The sequence below is a fragment of the Phytophthora ramorum genome, assembly GCF_020800215.1.
Source record: "Phytophthora ramorum isolate Pr-102 chromosome Unknown Phyram_PR-102_s0013, whole genome shotgun sequence".
Classification (NCBI taxonomy): Eukaryota; Oomycota; class Peronosporomycetes; order Peronosporales; family Peronosporaceae; genus Phytophthora; species Phytophthora ramorum.
The window spans coordinates 658,372-681,078 of NW_027150659.1; the positions used below are offsets into that span (position 1 = coordinate 658,372).

Genomic DNA, 22,707 nt, shown 5'->3' on the forward strand with positions numbered 1-22,707 from the left:
CTGACTGGCACGCACTCGCTGTTCGAGCCACCCTCTACGACGATCGTCTGGACGTAGCGGGCAATCGAGAAATGGCTGTCTCTACCTCAAGAGTGGTCATGTAAAACGCAGGTTGCAGCGTCGCTCGCTGAGATACCTAGTCCAGGCCTGTCGTCTGGCGAGAGGTTGCTGTAGCATCTGCCACGAGCACGTGCCCTAGAAAACTTTTGATACTCGACGTACGTGATTGCACCGAGATTTTCTAACACAAAAGATGACAAGCCTTCGAGATTAGTATTAGCACAATATATTACTTTCGGAATCTAATGTATTACGTTAACATACGCGTCCTGATCGGAAGACTGTAGAGGAGACAAAGACCACCAGTAGGTATAGAGTCTGCATCGAGCACATCTGCTGCCATTTGCTGTTCGTGGTCGCAATATCCTGCATACGAAAAAAGGTTGCGAACCTATCGGTCCGCCTGGATACTTAATTGTCTGCAAGCCGAGAGCAGTGGTTGTAAATACATGCATCAACCTTCCGTCTAACGTTTACCTCCCAACAGCCTCGCTTATCTTACACGAAATTCTGGCTGTAGTTGTCCTTGGGGAGCTCGCCGTTGGAAAGCTGGCCGTTCGCTTTGGTTTCGTGGAGCGCTGCTAGCTCCTTCGACTTCATCAACTTCTGGGTCTCCTTCGCGGTTGAGATCGCTGCCATCCACACCGAGATCAGCGACATCAGGATGGCGAGGGAGCCGATACCGAGTGACAGCCCCATCGGCGGGCCATACACACGCTTTGACAGACTGCTGGACTTCTCCGATGATCCGGACTGCGGATCCGTGCAGCGCGGCCCGCTCCACGAGGTGGATGAACACGCACAGCGAGACTTGACGCAGGTTCCCGTCCTGAGACTTGTAGTCCCTACGTCGCCACCAATCGTGCAGTCGTCGTCGGTCTTGCAGAACGCCTTGCCATTCACCGTCTTCACGGGGTTGTCGAAGTCCGAGTATTCGTCCATGTGGCCCTCGATCCACTCCTTCGTAGGGTGACTCGCGGGGTCGCAGCTGACCTGCATGTAGCTGTCAGCAGGGAGGTCGTCACCGAGGTCTTGGTACAGACGGATGTAGTCGATCTTCATGAGCATGGGGAACTCGTCGCAGATGCGGTTGTCCTCTTCGTTGGTACCGTCCCCGTAGCACGGATTGCCGGCGTTCGGCGGCTTCGTTCCCCAAGAACTGGACAGCGCGACGTTGAAAATGAGGGTCATTGGCTCTTCCAGCATGACCTTCTGCGGGTTGTTCTTCTTGGTATTCTGTGGCACCTTGGAGAACGCCTCGGTTGTGATCTCGAAGATCGGGCTTCCATCCAGCATCCAGCGCACGTAGCCCTCCTCACCAGTGACCCACTCCATTTGGTAGACGAGATAGTCGATGTAGCCGCCCAAGTGAATGGGCCAGTTGGACGAGATAGCGTCCATTTGGTAGTTGAATGGGTTCATGGTGTTCGTTTTCGGGGTAGTGGAGTTGCGAGGACTAGTGCACTTGGTGTTGGTGTTATCGGGGTCGCACAGGTAAGCTCCCATGTACGAGTTCATGATGGGGTAGCACGTGCCGTTCGTGTTGATGCCCCAGTGGTTCTTGCCCTTGCCGTCGATCAGAGCCAGCTCTCCGTTCACATCCAATGACGCTGGACATGTTTTAGCCGAACAAGAATTCTCTGTGATCCCCGCCTTCACCGACGCAGCCACAGTTTCGTAGTCCTGCTTGGCCTTGGGATCTTGTTGGCAGAAGTTGTTGGATCCATAGCGAAGTCCTTGATACCACGACTTGTGGCCGCGCATCTGCTCGAAATATGCCGTCGGCACATCCATCACGTTGGCGCCTTTCGTCATGCAGTCGTACGTGTACACGCAGTACGGGTTGGTTACATCAGCTCCTTTTGCATCAGCAGGGAACAGACGGAAGTCGTCCGGCATTCCCGGTGCAATCTGCAGCGACGAAGAGATGGCCAAGCCACCACCTTCGAGCAGGTCAATCTCTGGTGCGCCACGGCCTTGGTTCGGGTTCAAACCGTAGCCAGGGTCATCGTCACACGCGCTGATACGTTGATTGTCCGGGTCGAACACGTCCGGCTCGCACTTGTCATAGGAGAAGGGCCACATGCGGTTCGTCGACGCCGAAAAGATAGCGCGACCGAGGTTCCCCATCATCCAGATACCAGGCCACGTCGGGTAGTATTTCGCGATCGTGACTTTACCGGACTTGCCCAGTGCCAGATCGGGGTTCCCGGACTGCTTAGAGACCGCACCCGGTAGCTGAGCTCGCACCTCGAGCATTCCACCTTGGAAGCAAAACTTGTTCCACGACTGCACCATAGCTGCTCGGTAGTAGAAGTGCACGTCTTGGTATCCGGGAGGGTTTGTGTACATGTTGTACACAGAGATACTAATGTTATCGGTGTCCACTTCGATGTAAAAGTAGCAAGTGTCGTCGTCGTCGCACTTGGTACTCGTCATATTGTGCGAGTAAACCTCCAACGCGCCGTTCACACCGTCGGGTTTGTCCAAAGAAGTCCAAATGTGGTCGTCGCCCGGACGGAAGCTGCGGTTGGCCACGTTGAACTCGTCGCTCATGACGAGGTCCCATTTCCGACCACGAGAGTTGACGAAGGTCTGGCGATCGTCTGGAGTGTCAGGGTCGACCCAGCTTTTGATCCCTGACTTGGTGGGGTACTCGGCCGAGGAAGTGCCGTTCTTGGCCGTGACAACAGCGACGACAGAAGCCAAAGCCGCCGTCAAAACTGCTGCGAGACGCATCCTTCCCTTGCTGTGAGCGTCTTGTCCGTCGCGAGGAGAATTGAAGAGTGGCCGGCAGCGCCGCACGATTTCTCTACGAGTATTACTTCTCCCTCAATTTTAATCACTGCAGATTAAAAACAGATGCTGGCACGTGCTTTCACCGCACGTGCTATGAATCGTCCCGCCGGAGGCAATTCCCGGCAACTTGAGACCGGAAATTGTCTTGAGTGCACACTGTACAGAGGACGATAAGTGCAGCAGTGGCATCGCACAAGCCGAGAAGAGGATCCGAACAACATTTGCCTCAGTGTCATGGCTGACCTGGGCTGGCTTTTGCTGTTCGACGTCACCGCTGGCGATCAGCAAAATCTACGATTACTGCTAAAAGTGAGCTTTGGAGGCTTGACGCGTAGCGTATGATTTGTTTGGTATGAAACAGACCCCTGCACATCATCAAGGCGTTGTGCGAGTGATCGCTTGCACGGACGAGACAGCATAGGGATTTGCTCAGGGGACCGCGATGCGTTGAAGCAAACCTGTTTTTAATCTTGCAGACCAATACATGTACTATTGTACATGTACAGTGTAGTATCTCTATAACAACTACAGGGTCATCAATGAAGGAAACATAATCATATTTGTTGAGATGATAACTATTCTGGTACGGTAGTACTTATCCGTACTACTACATGTAGTGTCACTCAGTACAACCCATCCCTATGTCCGCGTGAACTCATCTCTGAGTTTCCTTGACCCCCATTCTTGAATGGCCAACAACGAGATGTTGCTAAGAAGAACGCGGGCATGCAACAATTGAGGGAGGGGGCGCACTGCACCTTCGCGGTTTGTCGACGACCTCAAGTCACTCCGGTTCCAGCACAAGTGTGTTGAACGGGCTTAACCGCAGAAACTGCATGGATGTGTCTTAAGCTCCTGACATTCCTTCATCGCACAACACTAAGAACATCTTCGGGTCTTCTCACCGCCGGTACTGAGAGTGTATCCCTTGAGCAAAATACGTTCGCTCTCTGGTCGCTCGCGTTGCAGTTAGAAGTGCCAGCGATCGCAGTGAACTTTACGAGAATTCCCACTGAAGACAGAGCAGTGCGTCACCTGGAGCAAGTGACAGGAGCAAGTGGCAAGTCGGGGTAGAATATGGGGTGTCAGAATAGGAAACGTCGTTGTATTTGAGCTTGGCCAGTTGCGAAGCAGCGCCAGCGCCAGCTCAAAAAATATGTGCTGCGAGGGTTAGTACATGTACCTTTTTCCAAAGTAGTAGAGTTCAGTTCTCTAATTGAGAGTACTATCCAAATAAATACTCAGTTTTAGTTGCCGGTACTATTTATAGTAATCTCCCATCACAATTATAATATGCATACTACTATTATCTAGAACTTGGTCCTCACCTAGTAGGAAGAAATACTACTTTACGACCACACCAATACTTTTTGAATCTGAAAATTGAGATGGCCACGCAATTTGTACTATACATGTACTTCGAAGTAGTAAAACTAGTACAACATGTGTAGACGCAACTTGATTCACGAGAACACAAAAACTCACATTAGACTTATCTTACACAAAATTCTGCTTGTAGTTGTCTTTAGGCTGGCCAGGGAAGCTCGAGTGACTCGAGTCAAGGTCGCCGCTAGAAAGCTGGGTGGTCGCCTTGGCCTCTTGCTGCCTCGCAGCTTCCGTGGTCTTCACCAGCTTCAGAGTCTCCTTTGCTGTCACTATCCCTGCAAACCACACAGAGGCCACGGATAGGAACATGGCAAGGCAACCGACACCGATCGACAGCCCCATCGGCGGGCCATACACACGCTTTGACAGACTGCTGGAACTCTCGGACGAGTCCGACTGTGGTTCCGTACAGCGAGGCCCGCTCCACGAGGTGGATGAACACACACAGCGAGACTTGACGCAGGTTCCTGTCTTGAGACTTGTAGTCCCTACGTCACCACCAATCGTGCAGTCATCGTTGGTCTTGCAGAATGCCTTGCCATTCACCGTCTTCACGGGGTTGTCGTCGTCCGAGAACTCGTCCATGTGGCCCTCGATCCACGCTTTCGTAGGGTGACTCGAGGGATCGCAGCCAACCTGCATGTAGCTGCCAGCAGGGAGGTCGTCACCGAGGTCTTGGTACAGACGGATGTAGTCGATCTTCATGTGCATGGGGAACTCGTCGCAGATGCGGTTGTTTTCATCGTTGGTGCCATCGCCGCGACATTCGCTTCCAGCGTTCGGCGGCGTAGCACCCCAAGAACTGGACAGTGCGACGTTGAAAATGAGGTACATGGGCTCCTCCAGCATGACCTTAACGGGGTTCGTCTTGTTCGAGTTCTGCGGGACGTTTGAAAATGCATCCGTCGTAACCTCGAAGATCGGGTTTCCATCCAGCATCCAGCGCACGTAGCCTTTCTTGCCAGTGACCCACTCCACCTGGTAGACGAGATAGTCGAGGTAGCCGCCCAAATGAATGGGCCAGTTGGACGAAATGGCGTCCATCTGGTAGTTGAACGGACTCATGGTGTTCGACTTGGGGGTAGTGGAGTTGCGAGGACTGGTACACTTGGTGTTGGTGTTATCGGGATCGCACAGATAAGCTCCCATATACGAGTTCATGATCGGGTAGCACGTGCCGTTCGTGTTGATGCCCCAGTGGTTCTTGCCCGTGCCGTCAATCAGATCCATATCTCCGTTCACATCCATCGACGCGGGGCAAGTGTCAGTCGTGCAAGTGTTCTGCGTAATCCCTGCAGCCACAGACTTGCTCACCGTTGAGTAATCCTGCTTGGCCTTGCCATCCTGCTGGCAGTAGTTGTTCGCTCCATAGCGAAGTCCCTGGTACCACGACTTGTGGCCGCGCACCTGCTCGAAATATGCCGTCGGAACATCGATGACATTTGCGCCTTTCGTCATGCAGTCGTACGTGTACACGCAGTACGGGTTGGTCGCATCAGCTCCTTTTGCATCAGCAGGGAACAAACGGAAGTCGTCCGGCATCCCCGGTGCAATCTGCAGCGACGAAGAGATGGCCAAGCCACCACCTTCGAGCACATCGATCTCTGGTGCGCCACGGCCTTGGTTCGGGTTCAAACCGTAGCCAGGGTCATCGTCACACGCGCTGATACGTTGATTGTCCGGATTGAACACGTCTGGCTCGCACTTGTCATAGGAGAAGGGCCACATGCGGTTCGTCGACGCCGAAAAGATAGCGCGACCGAGGTTCCCCATCATCCAGATACCAGGCCACGTCGGGTAGTACTGCTTGCTCGCAACTTTGCCGGACTTGCCCAGTGCCAGATCGGGGTTCCCAGACTTATCGGAGACCGCACCTGGTAGCTGAGCCCGCACCTCGAGCATTCCACCCTGGAAACAAAACTTGTTCCACGACTGCACCATGCCGGCACGGTAGTAGAAATGAGCGTCTTCGTAGCCAGGAGGGTACTTGTACATGTTGTACACCGAGATCGTCTGCGGTTCGTCCGACACTTCAATGTAGAAGTAGCACGTGTCGCCCTCGCACTTGGTACTCGTCATGTTGTGCGAGTAGATCTCCAACGCGCCGTTCACACCGTCGGGTTTGTCCAAAGAAGTCCAAATGTGGTCGTCGCCCGGACGGAAGCTGCGGTTGGCCACGTTGAACTCGTCGCTCATGACGAGGTCCCATTTCCGACCACGAGAGTTGACGAAGGTCTGGCGATCGTCTGGAGTGTCAGGGTCGACCCAGCTTTTGATCCCGGACTTGGTGGGGTACTTGGCTGGGGAAGAGCTGCTCTTGGCCGTGGCAACAGCGACGACGGACACCGCAGTAGCTAAAGCTGCTGTGAGACGCATCCTCCAGTGCTGAGTGGGGGCGTATTCGACTCGACTTGTCCGTCACGAGAAGAATTGAGAAGTGACCAGCGCAGGTCAGGATTTCTCTGCTCGTACCGCAACTGGTCAGCCGCGCAGCGAGATGAAAGCCTATGTTCACTAGCGTCAGTAGCCATCTGTGAAGCCACCCCAGGCTCGAACAGCGGACGCCTAGCAAAAGCAGCCACAAACACGTGGAGAGACGAAAAACCGGATGTGTACGAGCTCAGAGGGCCAGACTGGCATGGGAGATACACAGCAGTTTATTTACATTTCTTAGCACCTTAGACGAAGTTCTGGCTGTAGTTGTCCTTCGGTCTCTGGTTCGTAGAGTGGTTGAGGCCGTTCTCGTCGACCATGCTCCCTGCCATCTTGCCCTGCGCGTTCGTCTTGGTCAGCGCCGCGGCCTCCTTCTTGACGGCAATCATGGCCATGTACACCGAGATGAAGGACAAGAAGACGATAATCCCGGCAATACCCAGGGACAAGCCCATGGGCGGGCCGTACGCACGACTGGACAGGCTGCTCGCACTGGTGCTCGTCGAGCCCGCCAGCGCGGTGGTACAGCGCGGACCGCCCCACGACGTGGAGTACGTGCACTGGCAGCGGCTCTTGACGCATTTGCCCGTCTTCAGCGCCGTCGTGCCGACGTTGCCACCGATGGTGCAGTCGTTGTCCTTTGTGCAGAAAGCTTTGCCCGACACCTCTTTCCACGTGTTGTCGTCGTCCACGTACTCGTCAATGTGCGCGTCGATCCATTTCTTGGTCGGGTGGCTGGCAGGGTCGCAGCCGACCTGCATGTAGCTGTCAGCAGGGAGGTCGTCGCCCAGGTCCTGGTACAGACGGATGTAGTCGATCTTCATGTACATGGGGAACGAGTCGCAGATTGCGTTCGCCACAGGGTCGTTGCCGTCGCCGCGGCATTCGCGCCCAGCGTTCGGAGGCGTCGTCCCCCACGAACTCGAGAGCGCCACGTTGTAGATGAGGTACATGGGCTCCTCCAGCATGACCTTCTGCGGGTTGTTCTTCTTGCTGTTCTGCGGCACGTTGGAGAAGGCGTCCGTGGTGACCTCGAAGATGGGGCTGCCGTCCAGACTCCAGCGCACGTAGCCCTCCTCGCCAGTGACCCACTCGAGCTGGTACGTCAGGAAGTCGAGGTAGCCGCCCAAGTGAATGGGCCAGTTGGACGAGATAGCGTCCATCTGGTAGTTGAACTCGCTCATCGAGTTGGACTTGGGGGTAGTGGAGTTGCGAGGACTGGTACACTTGGAGTCGGTGTTGTCTGGGTCGCACAGGTAGGCGCCCATGTACGAGTTCATGAGCGGGTAGCACGTGCCGTTCGAGTTGATGCCCCAGTGAGCGGTTTTGGAGTCCCCCATGACGCTCATGTCGCCGTTCACATCTGCGGAGGCCGGACACGTATCGACCGTGCACGTGTTCTCGGTGATTCCAGCCTTCACAGCGGCAACGACCGTGTCGTAGTCCTGCTTGAGCGTGGCATCTTGCTGGCAGTAGTTGTTGGCGCCGTATCGGAGCCCCTGGTACCACGACTTGTGGCCACGCTCCTTCTTGTAGTAAGCCGTCGGGACGTCCATCATGTTCGCGCCAGGCGTCAAACAATCGTACGTGTACACACAGTACGGGTTGGTCGCATCGGCTCCCTTGGCGTCGGCAGGGAAGAGACGGAAGTCGTCCGGCATGCCGGGAGCAATCTGCAGCGACGACGAGATGGCCAAGCCACCACCTTCGAGCAGATCGATTTCAGGCGCACCCCGCCCTTGGTTCGGGTTCATGCCGTGGCCTGGGTTGTCGTCGCAAGCGCTGATACGCTGGTTGTCCGGGTTGAACACGTCGGGCTCGCACTTGTTGTAGGAGTACGGCCACATGCGGTTCGTGGAAGCCGAGAAAATGGCTCGGCCGAGGTTCCCCATCATCCAGATACCGGGCCACGTCGGGTAGTACTTGGACGTCTTGACCTTGCCGGATTTGCCGAGCGCCAGATCCGGGTTACCGGACGCGGCTGTGACGGCCCCAGGAAGCTGCGCGCGCACCTCGAGCATGCCTCCTTGGAAGCAGAACTTGTTCCAGGACTGCACCATGGCCGCGCGGTAGTAGAAGTAGGCGTCCTGGTACCCGGGAGGGTGCGTGTACATGTTGTAGACGTGGATGACGTTCACTTCGTCCCTGATCTCAATGTAGAAGTAGCACGTTCCGTCGTCGTCGCACTTGGTGCTCGTCATATTGTGCGAGTAGAGCTCCAGCGCGCCGTTCACGCCGTCAGGCTTCTCGAGAGACGTCCACATGTGGTCGTCACCGGGTCGGAAGCTGCGGTTTTTCTGATTGAACTCGTCGCTCATGACGAGGTCCCACTTCCGCCCACGGGAGCTCACGAACGACTGACGGTCCTCTGGAGTGTCCGGGTCCGCCCAAATCGCGATCCCCGACTTGGTCGGGTACGTCGTGCTCGAGCTGTTCTTCTCGGCCTGAGCCGGCGACAGTGTAGCAGTCACGAGCACTGCCGCCCACGCCACGAAAGCTGTGAACCTCATCCTGCAGGAGCCGCCAACTGGTTAGCGAAAGTCTCCGATACATCTTTGCCATGCATGAATTCGTCACGTTACCTTGAGCCTATGGATAGTCGGGCGGGGCCTGGTGAAATGCGTGCGCTTCACGCGTCTTCTTGCCAAGTGGCAGTGGCAGAAATCTGGGCCGGGGCCACGGGCCACGCGGGACTCACCATCGCACGCCACCACGCTGCAATTCCACTGACCTCCTTCAGTTTCCATACCGAAGTCCATAGTGGCGACGTCGCGTCGTGAGCTTGATGCCCGGTTTATCCATCTCTCTAACGGCAAAACAAGCTGACTGCGTAGAGGACAGGCTGCATTTCGGGGCGAGAAGCACCTTGGACACGTTAGTGACCGTCTGATTTGGCTGCGGTGTTATCGATCAGGGCGAAAGCTTTGCACGATGTGAGGCAGCTTGCTCGAGCGAAATGAAAGGCAACTGCTTGCTGCTGTGGCTTGCTCGAGGGCGGGTCGTTCGAACAGCGGACGAGGAGCGTTGGACGACCGCTGATACCACCGCCCACTCTCGACGCGTACAAACAGCAAACTGCGGCCGTCTGGCTCTCCTTTTCGCGATCACGACCGGCAGACCATGGCGTTTTTGTACGGTATCCACCGTGCAGACAACACGAAGGCCTTCGCCGTGTTGGCAACTTGACATCGAGACCGTCTCAATGAGACGGAAGACAATTGAGACGAGCGTGCGTTCCCAACTTGAGGCGCTGCAGAGTGCTGGTCCGCTATCCGGATTAAGCAGGAGCGGAAGAAGCTCACGTTGACCTAGGTTTATGGTACTGAAAACGCGTGGAAGTTGCTGAAGCTGCACAGTGTTGCCTTGCCTTGCGCTAGTTCCAGGATATCGGGCATCAATCGGTGTGTTGACCACAGGCAAAACCGCTAGCATCTAGGTGGAATTATCTGAACAATAGCTGCTGTCTTCGCTCTTCTATCTTCGCTCGACACCTCTCTCAGAATTGGGACGGCATGACGCAGCGTTTTGCGTCCATCGGCGCCGGCTTAAGCAAGTGAAAGCGGTCGAAATCGATGCACAGACCCCTCGGGGTCTTAACGACACAGCGCTCAAAAGTGGCGTCCCAAACAATATCCTCGTCCGTGTAGGAATTGCGCGCTTGCATGGTGTTGGATGTCGAGCTGTCGATACCCTCTAAGACCACAAGAACCTCCAGTCCACTTTTGCGCAGGTGGTTCATGATCTGAATCTTCGTAGGCTCTTGGTACAGCTTTGGCGCACCTGGCAGACCGCCATCACGGCTCCCGTTGTCAATGTCCACCTGGCGCTGCGTCGGGTCCGGGTAACTTGCACATGTTTTCGAGTCTACGTCGCACGGCAAGCACTCAGGGGGAAACAATGGACTCCACTGGTCGATACGGTGCACAACCACCTGCGGCAGTACCATGAGCAGCATCGCACCACAGTCATCGTCGGGCTGCTGAAGTCGCATTTGGTGGCACTGGAAAAGGAAGTCATTGGACTCGTCTGTTTCGTCCTCCGCCTCGTGCCGCACAGCGTAGAGGCGCACGTGTGCTTCCACAAGCTGGTGTTTCCGTCGCTCGCACGTCTGGAACATGAAGTAGTAGTGCCCGCGAATCTTGCGGATCACTGCCGAGTTCGAGAACATGATGGTGTTCGCCCGTTGCTGAGGAAAGGAAAAAAAAGGAAAACAGGTGAGTTACTGCTAGGACTTCACAGGTCAGGATGGAGACGCACGTACATTAGCACGGGAAAAGCGCGCGTAGAAGATGCCAATGCAGACCGAATCCAGAATGATGCCTGCAAACGACTGCAGCAAAGTTCGGAAGTCAGCGAAACCAGTCCAAAACTGGGTTTTGCAGATCTTACTTACCTCGAGAGTCAACAGCGTGGCAATGGACGTGCACCCACCGTAGAAAATGTCGTCCGTCGGTGCTCCGTAGCCAATTGTCATCTACCACAATCATAACCACTTCAACATCAACTCGATGGACCGAATCAACAACATAATACAAAAAACTCACAATGGTCTCGAGGGAGAACACATAGGCATCCATGATGCTGGAAAGCCCCACATGACACGTCGGGTGTCGCACTGACACGTCCAGATACGCCAGCGCAAAGAAAAAAATGATGAAAAAATACTGCAACCACAAATAAGTACCATCGCCACAAGTAAATAACTTGCAGTCACTCACGGCGATGAAGACGCCCCAGATGATCCTCGACGTGCGTGTGTTGATCACCGTGTGGAACGGATCGTCCCAGTAAATTTTGCGCCAGTCCCCACCTTTGCGGTAAATGCTGGCAGCACAACACAGATCAGCTTTTGTCAAATTCCGCACCACGTAAGTAAGAATATGATAAATAAATAGTTCCACGTACTTGAATCGGCCCAGAGACTGGTGGAAGCGGCCGCGACGGTCTAGGAAGCGCGTGTGCTGTGTCTGCGGCGCGTGACACGACGCGGAAGTGCCGCTAGAGGCCACCGAGAGCAGCGGTTGCTCCACGCCGGACATATTGAATTGCCAGCACTTGTAGAGGGAGTTTGAAGGTGGTTCAAGCACGAGTAGAGAACGGAGACGATGGGGAATCCGATGCAGCACTCTGCGAACTCTGGGGGCGAGTGGAACCTGCCGTATGAGCAGGCGCAGGAAGTTGTGCCGCTGCAACTTGTGCGGGGTTTTTGAGGTGCGCCTTCATTGGCTGCAGGAAATTTGAGCCTATCAGATGACGCGGAAGAGGATGGTTTCACGGCATAGTGAAGCCAAGTGAGAGAGAGACCGCTTCAACCATTGGCATGGCTAGATGAACTTAGTCTACCTGCTGAACATCCACAGCCGTTCCAAAGGCTCGGCGCCGGGAACCGCTCTTCAGCCGGATCCTTTGCGCGTTTCAATCAATCCGCCCTCGAAGACTGTCGTCACAGTGCGAACCACTGCAAACGCCTGACAAGCTAGGCGAACTCTATTCTCAAACAGAACTAAGTATTTATCGAGCGCACTCAGTCCGTCTTGCGCTTCTTGCGCGTGGATCGACGCAGCTGAGTCTTTTTCTCTTCGTCCTTCGCCTCAGCCGTTGGCTTCTCTTTCTTAGCACCGCGCTTCGCCTTCGGATTCGCCTTCGTCTTCGTTTGGGGCTTCTGCATGGCCTTCTTCTGCTCTGCAGCCGTACGAGTGAATACAAACGTATCGTCGCTGGAAGCTGCGCTCGAGTACTTGTAGCCTTCCAAAGCAAAGCCCCTGATGCCCTCCACCGAGTCCACCCGTTGCTGGATCAGATATCTGCACATGAGTCCTCGAGCTCTTTTGGCATACACCGACTTGATCATGCCGTCGTCCTTGAACACACAGTCCACGACTGAAATGCCAGCAGCCTCCAGTGCTGCTCGAGGCAAACTCTTGAAATATTCCTGCGAGGACACGTTGACCAGCACGCGTTGCTTCTTCTCCTCGTCCTCATTGGCCTCTTCTCCACTGAAAAGAGCGTCCAACTCGCGCACAATAGTGTCCCCCCAGAACTCGTACAGGTCTTTTCCTCGCTGATTGACGAACTTTTGCCCCATTTCCAACCGATACGGCTGGATCAGGTCCAGCGGTCTCAAGACCCCGTACAGACCACACAAAATACGGAGGTGGGTCTGGGCGAATTCCAGATCCGAAACCGACAGGTTATGAGCCTCCAACCCTTGATAGGCTGGCCCATTGAACGCCAACGCCGCCTGTTTAAGCGGGGCTTCACTCGGTTTTACAGCTTTCGTGGTCGCCTCGGACTCGTCAAAGGCCTGGAAACGGTCGAAATTGAGCTTGGCCAGTGAGTCGCTCACGCCTAATAAAGACTTGACTTTGGCTTGGGACAGCGTGCGCAACTGCGCGATGAGCTCGTGCGCGTCCGACAGAAGACGCGGCTGCGAGCATTGCGAGACGCGCGAGGCTGACAGATCCAGCGTCTTGGCCGGGGACAGCACGTACGCGAGGCGAGCGGAAGGGCCCATACAAAATCGGACTGAAATACCACCATGGTAAACCGGTATATCGGATACTACATTTTACAGCTCGCAAAAGAAGGGAAATTCTGTTTCTATCTTATTGACTTACTCTTTTTACCGCTGCCAATTCGACCAATTCCTTCATCGAGCACACAATGTACTCCTGCTCCGTCTGCGCGTTCGTGTCAGCCTCGTTCTCGTCGATCGTGTCTACGAACGCGTAGTCCGAGCGCAGAGCCACACGCTTGAGCTCCTCTGTCGAAGCAGGCAGTGTGGCGCTGAACAGCAGCGTCTGACGCTGCTTCGGCAGGTAGCCAATGATGCGCATGCCATCCGGGCGGAAACCCATGTCCAGCAGTCGGTCAGCTTCGTCCAGGATCAGCACACTGGCCTTGCCTAGTCGGTCAGCGATCCTGCCAGTGTTTTGCTTCAAGTGGTCAACAAGACGTCCAGGAATAGCGACAAGGATGTCAATAGGCGCGCTGCTCGTGAGCGTGCGTTCGTCCTTCTTGATGTTGGCACCACCCACGAAGCAGGCCACGTTCAGCTCGTGGAACTTGGTGACGCGCTTAGCCTCGGTCGCAATCTGCTGCGCCAGCTCGCGCGTGGGCGAGTTGGGATCGTGCCCTGGCGACGTCCCTCCTGCACCATGTTCTCGATCACCGGCAGCAAGAAGGCCAAGGTCTTGCCGTTACCTGTCTTGGCCTTGGCCAACACGTCCTTGCCCTCGATGATGAGCGGGAACGTCTGCACGTTCGTGAGGCGCTCGTACTTGAGGGCTTCGACGATGGTGCGCTTGGTCTGGGCCGAGATGTCCAGCGACGCGAACAGAACGTCCGACAGGCAGGGATTGACAGTACTTTGGCTGATAGTAATTTATTCTACTAATTACTTCCAATCTAATATTATGAAGCCATATTAGATAGTAGTTTCAGATCGACCCAAATATTTACTACTATAGTAGATAGTAAAACAAATTGTGATTAATATCGGTACTATCTGATTACTAGGATTGGCCAACGCAAGCGCTCGATGAAATCGATGCGGCTTAAGAGAGGCAATAAGTGTGAACGTTGTTGCTGATGCCGCTGGTGGGAAGCACTAAACGAGCGAGTGGTTCATCGCACTGGACCGCTTAAGCAGTCTTCCATATCTTGTAAGCGGTTAGTGGCACCGGACCGAAGACAGCGCGGCTCGGCTAGCTTATCAGCTCATTTTGCGATTTTCCAACAGCCAAGAACTCCTCCTCACTCTTCCTGCTCAGCCACGCCCTTCATGAAATGCGCCAACCCCGACTGTTCGTACGCCGAGCTGACCACGACGGACTTGTGTGTGATTTGTGGCCTTGGTGTTCGTCACTTATGCAGCAACGAGCTGTACGACGCTGGGAACCAGTCCGAGCGCTTTTGCTGCATTTCGTGTGTGTACCAGTGAAAAACTATGACTTCACCTAGAGAAGTGCCAGATCCATCAAGCCAATCTTCAATACTCACAGAGCTCCTTCTTCCTGCTCAGCCACGCCCTTCATGAAATGCGCCAACCCCGACTGTTCGTACGCCGAGCTGACCACGACGGACTTGTGTGTGATTTGTGGCCTTGGTGTTCATCACTTATGCAGCAACGAGCTGTACGACGCTGGGAACCAGTCCGAGCGCTTTTGCTGCATTTCGTGTGTGTACCAGTGAAAAACTATGACTTCACCTAGAGAAGTGCCAGATCCATCAAGCCAATCTTCAATACTCACAGAGCTCCTTCCAACGCGTTTCAAGAGCGCGTCTTCGCATTGTCATGAGCAACCTACGCACAAGAATGGACAACGAGCGCGCAGAGATGCAAGTGCTATTGAAACACGATCGGAAGGAGATCCGTCGTATTGATCTCGACGGCGAAGGCGTCACGGTGGGCAGGATCTAATCATTTCTCTGGTCGACGATAGTACTATCCTGCTATTATAGTACTATATTATTCTAGATGCCGAACTCAATACTACTTCTCTAATAGTAACTTTGTAGGCACTACTAGGGAGCTACTATAGTAATTTGGATGAAAAATCGTTCTACTATCAATCCCTGATTGCCGGACCTAATGTTACAGCTGGAGATTGAGGAGTAGCCAAGGATCACGTCATTTGTGCCCCAAATGCCCTGCGCACGCAACTCCTTGCCGAACTTCTTCTTGTACACGGGCTTGATGTCTAGCAGCACGATGTGGTACCGCACCACGGCCCTCACGCATCATAGCAATGCCTTCGTTGACTTCGCTCATGGGCATCTGCTGAACAATGGCGCGCACGTTCAGCCACATCCTACACATGAACAACGTTCTCGTCTTCGTCCTGCTCTCCCGGGGGGTTCATTTTCGTTTCTTCTTCGTTGTCGTCGTCCTCCTCTCTCAATCGAGTAGCACATCGTTGCGTCCTCGTCTTCGTCCTGCTCTCCCGATGGGTACAACAGTATGTTCCCAATTCAACGTCATTCCCCCCCCCCACTCCAATTGCAGCTTCCCATCGTCAACACGGTTCCATCGATAATCGCTACCTTCCAGTGCATGAGTCTGGGGCCTGCGTGATATACGTTGACCCCGTTTTCAACCAGTTTTTTTTATCATAGCTGCACTTTTCTCGGTGACTTGTGCCCGATCAACGAGAACACGAACCGTGACACGCTGGGAGAGTGTCGGTCCCTATATATTGGTGGAACCCGAGTGTTCCCAAGTGTATTTCACTACCCGCCGAGGTTACCCTCGGCAAACCCGTATTAGGCGTGACTGCCAGTACCCTTCCTTCTGAGGGGCTGCGGGGGTTCGCGCGAAAGCGCAATATTGCATTCTAGCCCTCGCTCGTGGCTAGTAGTGCAGGTTTTAAGGTTGACTGAACTCAACCTTGGTATACAGAGGTGCTTGCAACGAACCCGGTGTAAGGGATCGTTCCTGGTCTTCAGGTGTTGATCCAACGTTCACTGACCTTTCGCGAGGGAAGCGTGTGTTGTTGGTGGGACTCATACCGTTCGGTAGTGAGGTTTTCTGCGTGTTTCTACACGACAATTACTCCGTTTTTAAAAGGTGACCCCCCCCCCCCCCCTTTGAAGCATCCGAATCTAGTGGTGCAGTCTCAAGACTTTGAGCGCTGAAAACAAGAGTAAGGCTTCAGCTTCGACATGTTACAAGATTAATTAATATGGGCTGCTCTCGTTCGCGTCTGCTTCATGTCACTATCAACTTCTACTACATTTCGCCAGAGGTCGGCTGTGTATCATCTTTGGATGTAGGTAAGGCTTAGATAATCACTTACAGATACGCGTATTATACCATGTACAAGAAATTCGCCAATGCCCTCGACGTGTAAAAAACCCAATTTTTATCAGTTTTGAATGGCCGGATGTTTTGCTTTTGCCGAGGCTGAGACGAATTCGTCGGGGGCTAGTTGTGCGAGCGACATCATTTGTCGTACACTTTAACACGTCCATCTCAGTGCGTGCATGCTGCATGCACCAACGAGATAGCTAATCCCACGCGATTGAATTCTAGAGCGTTCCTTTCAAGTCTCGATCACCTGGTGATGGCGAGTTGATTTCGATTTTGGCGATGGCCGTGACAACGCCGTGTGAATTTGCCCATCGAACTAGGAATTGCTCTGTGGGTGGACGCAGTGCTATCACCAGGTATGCAAGATACTTGAGAGGAACTAATCTATTCAAGTAGATCGAAGCCATTTTTCAAAACGCAAGTAGATTACAATTACAGGGACTACTTACAAGTAGACTGGTCTTCATGGTCACCCTGTCAAAACCTTCTTGGTGTAACATGGTAGCGGCAAGCTTGGCAATACAATTGAAAGTGAGGTACATTAAAGTCATTTATCTCTACCTAACGCCGCCTATAGCTTGGCAAAGGTCGGTAATACTCGAGGTGCTGCACGCTGCGTGGGCAGCGAAGGCAGTCTCAGGATCGCAAGTGGCGGCGATCTGGTCGGTGGCACATTAGAAAGTAGTACTGCAGCACCGTTGTCCGAGTACGCAGAGGCCAGTTCCTGAAGCGCGTCGTTATGACCATGCTTGCTTGGTTACCGAGCTGATTCTTTCCTTTTACCACCGTTAATCTCCGGACATCATCCAGCTACGAGTTCCGATATGACCTCGGCGCCTAGGAGGTTGCTGTCGACGGCGCGGCAGAAATGAAGCGCGCGATGCAGCACGTAATAGAGGCATTTTTAACAAGCTACCGGGCTCATCTCAACCGCCTCTTGCTCCTTGCACTACAGGACCAGTGCCGCGTGATTTGGAATGCTTGTCTTCGCCCTAATCGTTTTGTTGTAAGTATTTGAAGTCAAAGGTCCTAGGAAGCTAATAATATTATAGGCCATCATTTTACTACCAATGACATCCCTTAATCCACACCTCTTTGCTACTAAGGATGCATATTAAGCATATGGTCGCAGGTATAATTGACGGTCACACCTCAATACTAGCCGACAATAAGTGTAATTTGTAGGAATTAGGTACCAATACTGTGCTAAATACGGCTAATCTGTACATTGAGGTTCGCTACGACAGGGCACATGTACATGAGCGATTTTGCAGACTACTTTGCTGTTTAAAAAGAAGATTACACATTTCATTGCGAGTCTAAGCAATTATTACATGTATTGTGATCGGCGACTGTTTTGTCCTATCCAATTGTCCTTTTAATTGGACCTTCGAGGGCGAGGGTAACGCATTCATTTAAGGCAATCCGTGATTGCAATCGGGGTATAATTCGGAGTTGTCACTATTAAATAAGGTCGGTTATGTTGTGTGGCTTTGCGGTAGAGATGGGGCCCGAACCGGCCACCAGTCATTGTTCAGAATTCTCTACATCACCATGTACTCCGCAGACTTTTGCTGGAGAGCTATAACGCTACACTATGCGTACAGTGTAGCATGTGAGCAGGTCGGCCGAATATTTGAAGTATCCGGTCGAACTGTGCGTCGATGGTGCAAGCACTTCAAGGCCAGCGGTCATGTCATGCCGGGCAAGCGCGGAAAGAAGAAGGTCTGCGACCCCTATCTTGTAGCTTTTGTTGAAAGGTACGCCAGAGAGCACCCGTGCTTTTACGTCGAGGAATTGCAGTTGGAACTGCGTTCCCGATTCGGCGAAGGGAGGTCGGGGCTTTCGGCATCTAGCATTTTGCGACTTCTCAAGTTCAACGCGAATCGAGAAAAAATATATTTGGTAGTGTTTTGGCAGTAAATGTAATGGGTCTGCTTAGACCCACTACTTAAGCTTACACGTGTGCGCACGTGTATGAGGAAGCGTAGGTGTATTTAACTTAAGTTCAGTATACTTGTATCCGCAAGTATACTTAAACTGAGACAAAGGAACCGAACGATAGCTTTGGTGCCAAATGAGAACTGTAATGATTGTAAATGGGGTTTCCTCCTAAAACTGATATTTCTAATGAGAGGTTCTGCCATTGGATGGATGGCAGAACCCCTATCTATTGAATGACTCTCATTGGTAGAAAGATGTTACTTTCTACCAGTCATATGCTTTTGCTATGAATGTGGACCTGGTCAACCTGAATGTATCCATTAGTGCATGTTGCACTAAGGTAGGAGGTGAACCGACTGTGTAGCCCCGCTACAGTAAAACCTTCTCTCTTTAGTCAGTCAAATGGTCAATGTCATCCACGTTGTGAGCAGGTTCACGAGGAGGACGGAAATTGGAAAACAAATCATCAACAATTAGGCTATAGTTTGGCCGCCCCAATGCAGCTCGGAGCTCCTGCACATTTACGCTCAGCTGCATATCCCTCAACCCATTTAGCTGCACGGTCAGGGTGCGGAAGACATTTTCGTCTCGATCTTCCTCTCTATCTGGAGCGCGCATTGCGTCCAGACGCTGCATTTGGCGGAATGTGGCGTTGTCGGGTAGGGTCACGCTAGTGTCGTCCGGCTGCCGAGCTTGACTGACGGCCCAGTGTGTGCGTGCGATATCGCCTACCTGTATATCTGGCACTCGACCACGTACGAGTCGATGGCTTCTGCAGACTCGGAAATACGGGCTAGAGTCGCCCGGCGGATGCCTTGACGAACTTCCTTAGCACCATACATCAGCAAATACATGATGAACGGGCCATCGAACGTCTTCTGTTTCTTGTAGTTTCTCTTGGCTTGACCCAGCACATCGTGCCACGTTTCGGCCGTAACAGCCACTAGCTGCGCCTGCTGTGCGTGTTGGCTTGGCTTCATGTAGAGTTTCATATCGGCACGAGTCGTCTTCGTAGAGTAGCTATTCAGAGCCAAGCTCACCTTCGCTTCAGCTAGGGAGTAAATCTTCTCAAAGCTGTCGTGCTCCTCGTCAAACTCGAACTCTGCATCTTCAACAGGGACAATAGTCCTGCTTGTCTTTCCAAATTCATCGATCCTTAGTTCGACTCTAGCTAGCTTTCCCTCCATGGTGCGTTTATATAAGTTGTGAGCGCTCAGAATGCCCAGCCAAACATGGACATTCTGAGGTGGTTAGTTATAAATCGGTTGGAGAGGCCGCTAATAAAACGAACTTCAAATCTGAGGACTGACATCTAAAATAAGTACCCCCGTTTATATATAGCATGCCGGGGTTGTGCCTCTTATTAACGCGGTAAATCGTCTGATTTGTAAAAATATAGGACATCCTGCATGACTTTCACAATACCGCATGGAACACGAGCAATTCAGCCGCGATGATACTAAACCTGAAACGCTGTACGCCAATATTACCGTATCGCCCCTGTCCTAAGCGAACGTCAATGTGCATTCTAATTGTTAGGGTTAATGTGGCGACCTACGAAATAGTTCGTAAAAGTGAGAAATTAAAATCGAATTTAATCGAGGAAAAAGTATGAACACGGCGGGAATCGAACCCGCGTCCGTCCGCATAAAACGCGGTGCTCTCGCCATTTGAGCCACGCGTCCAAGCATGCTTGGTTACCTTCAAGTTTACATCAAGTGGTCATTAAATATGTATTGAGTCAGAATTCCTCGTCTGAGCTACTTTCATATTCGTCATCGGTCGTCACGGACCTCCTAGCGGCACCAAGTTCGCTTAGCTGGTCAAGTAAATCAGTGATAGTCTCCACGGCACTTGACTCTTCCTCAGTCTCACCACTGCGGGCATCACCAAGGAGACCGACCTTCGCAAAACCACTAGCTATAGTCTTAGAGATCAGTTCCTTCCAGCTTTCGGTAATCCATGAGGTTATGGCAGTGCGCTTGGGCGCTACCATCTCAAACGCAGGGCTGGTCACCTGGTCTTGAATGCTGCTAATCTGCGATCTTGCCACCTCTTGCATCTCCACCCTAGCTATCGAGAGCACTTGCTCTGCTAATCGCTGGCGCTTTGATGTCTGATTTCGTTCGCGTGCGTGGTGGGCAGCTATCTGCGAGCGCAGGCAGTCCACCCAGCGGGATCGTAGCGGCTTTTGAAGGGTTGATTCCAGGCCACGTCCGCTGGTTGGCAGACATAGGTGTATTGAGGGGCACTTTCATCAGCACCACATTGATGGACTTCGCGTAGTCGACGACTTCTTGGGTCCAGTGACTCGAGAAGTCATCCCAAAGCAACAGCAGCTTCTCCTCCATGTTATCACGGTATCTAAAATAGTAGCGGATGACCTCTAAAGAGATATGGGAGTTCCACCACGCCGTTGCATTTCCGTAGATACGACACCCGTGCAACGCTTGAAGAGCGAACACCTCTTTCCACAATCGCACACCGAAGCCATGACGAACAGCGTCGATGGTAGCATGAACGTGATCACGTCGTGACGTACCGCTCTTGAAGATGAGAAATGGAGCGTACTTGTTTCCGTGCCAGTCTCCCAGCAACATTGCAGTCGCTCGTTCCTTGTCCTTGCCGCCACACTTCACCCATATCGTCTTTTCACCACGGGTATTCACTGTTTTGCGGGGCAGATACTCGAAAAACACAGCTATAATGTACATAAACGTAGCTAGTTAGAAACCATTGGCGGCGTACGATGATGAGATGATTAGCTTATCGGTTTGGTCTGCGTTGTAGACAGTGGTGATTCCGTGTTCAACGATGGCTGCCCGGACTTCTCCGACGAACTTGGCTTTAGCTTCAGCAGCGTCCTCAGGTGTTGTCTGGCCCTGGCGTGTCCGGGCTCGGATTGATAACTTGTGCCGTCGCATGAAGCGGCGTCGCCATGAATGAGAAGCCTGGAATGCCTCGGGAGTCAGACCTTCATCAACAGCCACCTCTAATGCTTTGTATCGTAGCATTTGTAAGGAAACGGGGCAACCGTCTTTGCACATTGAGCTCACCCAGAGCACGATGTCGTTCTCGTCATCGCTCGAGAGGACGGTTGCTTGGACACTGGTGCGTAGGTTTCGTAGATGACCCTTGTTGGTACTGCATACTGAACGAATGTGAGTCTCTTGCTTTTTCCATTTTGAAATCTGCTTCTGTTTGCGGGTCTTGTCCTTCTGAGAGCAGGAAGGATATAAGTGTTCAATGGCTTCATTTACGGTATGGTCTGTAGCTACAAACTCGAGCACAAGACGCTTGTGGCTGTAGTCGACGGCAATACGAGCGTACTGCTTGGGTTTCTTGCCGGTTCCGGTGGTGCGAGGTCTCCCTATGGCCTTTTGGAAATGCTTCCTAGTGGCCCACCAACAGCAAGGACAACCTATAGTAGAGACGGTATTTTAGCTGCCACCATCTGCTGAAAATTGGGCTTTGCCATTGGTTAAAATAAAACTTCGCTTAGGAGAAAACTTCGCTTAGGAGAAAACTTTGCTTAGGACTGGGGCGATACGGTATACTATAACTAAGTATTTAATAGGTATCCACAACATGTTGACCACTCGCAATTTGCGTGTCCAGACAAACACGGTCCCAAGCACATCTTCAGAAGAAAAACCTAAGATCGAGTATGAGATCGGAAGGCCGAGCACCATGGGTTTGCCACAAACTGTGTGTCGTACATGTACATGTGGTGAAGTTGATATCATCTCAACGAACTTCGATGTTGACGTTGAAAAAAAGCATCGTCAGGGAAACCATGTGGACACGCGGCTCCGAGTCGGTAGATATCTACCGACAGCTCATCATGAGCTCCTCAATCCTCACAACGATCGCATGCTGTGGGGGACTCCCCGTCAACAGATGATGGTGAGGCTGGTTTTAATGTAGAAGATAGTGATGGCGAGCGCTTGAGCGGGAAGTTATTAAATAAAGGAACATCTCATGTATCTGCTCATTCGAGCGGATGCTACAGGAGTGTCGGGTAGTTCTGTACGCGTAGCCCGTGTAGTTGGCTTCGTTGTCGTCCGCCGCTTCGTCCGTGGCGCCAGCGACGAGAGATGTAACGTACATTCCGTGAAGAATTGAGAGGAAGCGAAGCCGTATTTGATACCGGTTCTTCGCATCTCCTGCCTTTTCCACAACTAAGCACCTCTCAAATTGAGGAACTTCGCCGCTTTCGTATTCCTTTTGACAACTGAGGGGTGAGAGGGGATATTTACATACTGCTGAATGGT

At 52.7% G+C, this 22,707-nt stretch overlaps 5 protein-coding genes across 5 annotated transcripts; all 5 read right to left on the bottom strand.

The window, feature by feature from the left end:
- Positions 1–6,923: 6,923 nt before the first annotated feature.
- On the bottom strand, positions 6,924–7,133 carry KRP23_11870 (uncharacterized protein; the record flags this gene model as incomplete). The annotated part of the gene is made up of 1 exon (XM_067882448.1): positions 6,924–7,133. The coding sequence occupies one exon, from the start codon at positions 7,131–7,133 to the stop codon at positions 6,924–6,926; it is 210 nt and encodes a 69-aa protein (XP_067740041.1).
- Positions 7,134–10,174: 3,041 nt separating this feature from the next.
- KRP23_11871 (Inward rectifier potassium channel 2) lies at positions 10,175–11,717 on the bottom strand (the record flags this gene model as incomplete). The annotated part of the gene is made up of 6 exons (XM_067882449.1): positions 10,175–10,864; positions 10,940–11,008; positions 11,072–11,152; positions 11,223–11,342; positions 11,397–11,502; positions 11,584–11,717. The coding sequence occupies 6 exons, from the start codon at positions 11,715–11,717 to the stop codon at positions 10,175–10,177; spliced, it is 1,200 nt and encodes a 399-aa protein (XP_067740042.1).
- Positions 11,718–12,202: 485 nt separating this feature from the next.
- KRP23_11872 (uncharacterized protein) lies at positions 12,203–13,192 on the bottom strand (the record flags this gene model as incomplete). Its single annotated transcript, XM_067882450.1, has 1 exon — positions 12,203–13,192. One exon carries the CDS (start codon positions 13,190–13,192, stop codon positions 12,203–12,205), a length of 990 nt encoding a protein of 329 aa, XP_067740043.1.
- Positions 13,193–13,283: 91 nt separating this feature from the next.
- On the bottom strand, positions 13,284–14,337 carry KRP23_11873 (DEAD-box ATP-dependent RNA helicase 26; the record flags this gene model as incomplete). Its single annotated transcript, XM_067882451.1, has 3 exons — positions 13,284–13,813; positions 13,882–13,987; positions 14,314–14,337. The coding sequence occupies 3 exons, from the start codon at positions 14,335–14,337 to the stop codon at positions 13,284–13,286; spliced, it is 660 nt and encodes a 219-aa protein (XP_067740044.1).
- A 4,824-nt stretch (positions 14,338–19,161) lies between these two features.
- On the bottom strand, positions 19,162–19,620 carry KRP23_11874 (uncharacterized protein; the record flags this gene model as incomplete). Its single annotated transcript, XM_067882452.1, has 1 exon — positions 19,162–19,620. The coding sequence occupies one exon, from the start codon at positions 19,618–19,620 to the stop codon at positions 19,162–19,164; it is 459 nt and encodes a 152-aa protein (XP_067740045.1).
- Positions 19,621–22,707: the final 3,087 nt, after the last annotated feature.